The sequence below is a fragment of the Pectinophora gossypiella genome, chromosome 7 (genome assembly GCF_024362695.1).
Source record: "Pectinophora gossypiella chromosome 7, ilPecGoss1.1, whole genome shotgun sequence".
Classification (NCBI taxonomy): domain Eukaryota; kingdom Metazoa; phylum Arthropoda; class Insecta; order Lepidoptera; family Gelechiidae; genus Pectinophora; species Pectinophora gossypiella.
This window is the reverse complement of record NC_065410.1, coordinates 17,099,148-17,103,813: the sequence shown is the minus strand read 5'-3', so window position 1 is coordinate 17,103,813 and position 4,666 is coordinate 17,099,148. Positions and strand designations below refer to the sequence as shown.

Below are 4,666 nucleotides of genomic sequence, written 5' to 3'. Positions count from 1 at the left end.
TTAGGAGTCTAGAGGTTGTATCGTCGATGCGGGTTCCCAACTGTTGTGTCTGTTGTCGTTGGCAGCCTCCGAGACTCTGTTACTCCGGCCACATGGCACCGCTAAAACACCCGTTTTATGTCTTGATTCCCGTTGTAAATTACGCGTTATAGGCCAAAACATACGCGACGAGAAACTGCGGTTTTTATATGCTAAAACGAAAGATTATCGTAAAATTCTCACCGCTATTTATATCAGTAAATATTAAATGACTGTTACGAGTGCAATTAAACCATTTTTAAAGATTAAATTAACAAGAAAGGAATGGAGTCGATTAAGAATAAGAAAAATGTATTTTATAACTAAAATGACAGATACACTTGGAGACAGGACATGCAATTGTAGATTCTGAAACATTATTAAGACATCCAAAAGACTATTAGATACCAACCCGCAAATTTAGTAGATCTTGAATATCTTGATGCAGGCAAAGAAGTGTCTTCGAAACATTGTCAGGATGGGATTAACGTAAATATGATTTAAAATATTACTTGCATATTTTTAATCCCTTTTATAGACAACCTCTTATTGAAATGAACTAGGTATCAAAACAATTTACAAATATAAAATTGCATTAGGTATGTATCATTATCAACACTAAAAAGTATCTCAAAGTTGTTTGATTTCAAGACTTGTGACTGTACTTCTGCTCTACCTTATAACACGTTATAAGTCGATATACATTAGAAAATATAAGTCTTATTAGAATTGACTGTACGCTCTACGTAATACAGCCTTTGGTATGTCTCATTCGAAGCGTGTTTTATGACTCGTCTCATGAATTCATAACTAATTTAAGTCGTAAATAATTGTCATAATTGTTTGAATGTCATAAAGTGTAGGCTATTTACTATCTGCCGTCCTAGAGATTACATATTTTATGTGCGGTTTCATAGATTTTATAACAACCACCTGTCATAATGTTGGAAAATATAATCTTCATAAAATCCTATTATGTCATATTTTACATAAAGTCATATTTTATACCTCTGCCTGTGTGTGTCTAGCTAGGAATATTTTTTGATAAAAGGTTGTATTCTTTAGAAAAACTTGGTTCAATAGGAAGAAATATGCAGATACCACAGTCAAAGAATGTTTGACTATCAGTCAGAAGGGTCTTATTCACTAACGATTTTCTTTGAATGCTTTAACTTCTTTCACCCTAAGGTTGCCTGGCAGAAATTGATATTTAGCAATAAGGCCGCCTATTGTACTTATGTTTTTATTTGTATGTTTATGTCCTTTGTATAGGTATGTCGTTGTGCAATAAAGTATTATTGATTGATTGATTTTCGAAATTGTTTTTGAATTCATCAAATGATTAGGTATCATGTGAAATGTGATTCAGAGGTAAATAGGTATGTAACTGTCAAGTATTTAGGTTAGTTAAGCAGATCCTGTGAAATACGCTAGCTAGGGACGTGTATAGGAAGAAACATTTATGGAGAAATAATGTTGTGGCACCAAACGTGGTTTATAATTCACATTTACAGTCGACAACGAAAGTATTTTCAAATGTAATGTTACGTAAGAAATAATAGGTAATTGCGCTAAATATCCTACATAATTCAGACAGTCATTGTTGCCGACACGACGTACTCGTTCAATACAACAAAATAAAAGTCACATATAGACATTATAAGCCATCCGCTTGGAAACTCATTTTATTGCTCAATAAACTTAAATTAAGCCTCTTAACTTAATAATTTCATTAAATAGAATCTTACGATAATAATAAATAGCGATACCACTTTTTACAGATTCAAATTCGATAATTATACACTCGTCTGTCCGCACCTATCACAGTCTGAAACACTTCCATCACAACAGTCTTCAACCCTCCGCCTGCAGGGGGGTACCCTGTGGTACTCCCAGGAGGCGCTACCACCAGGAACTAGTCTATCAACTGTGCTTCATGATCGGCGAGTCCGAGTCCGGGTCCGGCGGGCTCACCGGCGGCGCCAGCCCGTGGATCCGTCGGTACAGCTGGTGGTAGGGGTTGGGGGGCGGCGGCAGCCTCAGCAGCGGACTTGGCAATGCGTACCGCCCGTACACAGACAGCAGCGGCGGGTACAACCCCACCAGTGACGCATAAGGGTTCCCGAACATCGGGTGCAGGATCGCGCCGCGCTTGAACGCTGCTAATCTAGACCTCGAGGCCGCTGTAGACCGCCTCCTTAACTTGCCAGTCGTGCCTCCAATGAACACATCGTCAGACGACGGGTCCAACATCCAGTAGTTCCCTTTCCCGGGATCATCGTAATGCCGCGGCACTTTAACGAAGCACTTGTTCAAGCTCAAATTATGTCGTATCGAGTTCTGCCAGCCCTGCTTATTCTCCTTATAGTAGGGAAAGTTCTTCATGATGTACTCGTATATTCCGTTTAGGGTTAGTCTCTTTTCTGGGCTGCTTCGGATGGCCATCATGATTAAGGCGTTGTAGCTGTAGGCTGGTTTTTCGTTCTTTTTCTTTTCGTCTGTTGAAGTGGTGGGTGGTGGGGTGCCGGTGCCAGTGACGTCGAGTTCGTCGGAGTCTGAGGGTGCAGGGGAAGGTGACCGCGAGGTGGCTTCAGGCAGCAGGTCGCGGATGGCGAAGCTGTGCGGCGGCGTCATGGCGGCCGGTGCGGCATGACTGGCCGCGCGCCGCACACTGCCGGCCCGCGGGACAGCCGCCGAGCCCCGCCTCAACGCCACGCCTACCGGCACAGGCCCCTCCTTCAAAAACCCGTCTTCATGCAACTTTTGCTTTACCGTTGTAATGAAACTTGTTTTATAGTGAATAAAGAGCTTTTTTGAATAAAAACTGACCGAATAACTTTGTACTGTACGTAAGGGAATGTATCTCCAGGGTGACGCAAGGGTTGGAATATAGGAATTAACTCGATCAGTCATGGTGTGTAAACAGTTTTTTACAATTCTCCATGCGTTGTTTGCCGTATATTTATTTTTAATGTTGCCTAACAGCGGCGGCAGATGTGATCAGAATATACTCGTACTATTATTTATCAAGTTGACAAATTCCTTTGTTACACTTATGTCATCGGAATCTTGGGACAATAGATCTTCTGATTAATTGATATAATATTTATTGGAGTAAAAAGTTGTATTGTAAAGCGGAACTATTAGTGATTGTTCTTTCTTTGTGTTTTATTGAATGAAGTAATTGAATAATTTGCTGAATAATAAATGTATTAAGGTATGAAATAGAGCTGTTTTTTGTCAAATACAGGCAATGTGCTTATAACTTTTAAACTCACACCCATTATTCATCCTAAGGTAGGCAGAAACATACGGATTACCAAAGATTTTGATTGCGTGAACCAGCGCAGGACAAAAAGAATTTCACAGGAATAGACTAGGTACTAGACTTTAAAGTACTTACTTAGGATAAATAACAATGAATTATAACATACTAATCTAGACATAAAAGCCAGTCTAAGATGTTAAAAATAAATCTATATTTTTTTCTGTTTGACTGCTTTACAAATTGTTTATTGTTGACGTCATTGCATTTCTATACAAAGTCCAAAGAAATTAATCGTTTCTTAAAAAATAGCTTACTTGACTAGATTGTCCTCATGCCTATTGATATTTTCTTCAAAAATAATTTTAGGACTCTACGTTCTTACAACGGAATACAATAATAGAGCAGCATTTTTGAAACAATATTTCTCATGATTACTTTCATCAAGTTTACGGTATTACGTACCTACCTATGTATAATTGTATATGTCTACAGTGCACAATATAGAAACATGTTCAGTAAATAAACATAAAGTCCGGTAACGTTTCAGCCGGCCCGCCCCCGCGCCACGCCCCCGCTGCTCCGCGCTGTCATTTGTTTTGGACTGTTTTCATACACATACATACAGCCATACCATACTTACGTAACATATACATAGCGGTACTAATACATTATAAAATCGTGGTGGATAGAAAACTTCATGTTAGGTTAGAAAGAAGATATAAATTCGATTTATAGTAATAAGGAATAGAAATTGAAATAGCTAAGAAAACTAAACTATCAGTAACTTTCACAAATAGTAAGTACTTAAAATAGACTAAGCTTCTAATATCTCTATCTACTTCTTTGTTCAAAACGAGAACGAATCGTGCTTATAAGTACGTTAATACCTCTATTTTTGACAAGTAGACACATTTTCGTCATAACAACGAACAACACTTTAGTCCTCATTAAGCTATCGATATTTCCAAACACAGATACACTACTGTATAGTAGGTACATAGATCGCACGTGTGTGGAGACAGGCGCGGCAAACGGCACGGGCAGCGGAAACAGCGCCGCCCGCGACCGCGCGTGTTTTCAGAGTGATTGAGCCAATCCATCTAGTTGATGTACTCGCACCACCTATACTGCGCTTTTTAGGACAACTTTAAACATAACGAATAAAGTTTCTAGCCTGACACCAACCATGACTGTGCTAGAAAAGAAATAATAAAACAAACAAATATTTAATAGTAGGAAAAAGTTAAATATAGTATGTGTGTGTGTGTAAGTGTGTGTGTGTGTGTGTGTGTGTGTGTGTAGTCGTATAGTAAAATATAGTAAAGATAAAATTAGTACTTTAATGCGCCTTTAGTCGGGAGGTGAAGGTTTTGGCGGGAA

General features: G+C 38.8%; 1 protein-coding gene across 1 annotated transcript; it reads right to left on the bottom strand.

Annotated features, from left to right (window-relative positions):
- Nucleotides 1–1,669: 1,669 nt before the first annotated feature.
- On the bottom strand, nt 1,670–2,676 carry LOC126368490 (fork head domain transcription factor slp2-like). Its single transcript, XM_050012513.1, has one exon. The coding sequence runs from the start codon at nt 2,650–2,652 to the stop codon at nt 1,942–1,944; it is 711 nt and encodes a 236-aa protein (XP_049868470.1). The 5' UTR covers nt 2,653–2,676; the 3' UTR covers nt 1,670–1,941.
- Between the last annotated feature and the right edge of the window lie 1,990 nt (nt 2,677–4,666).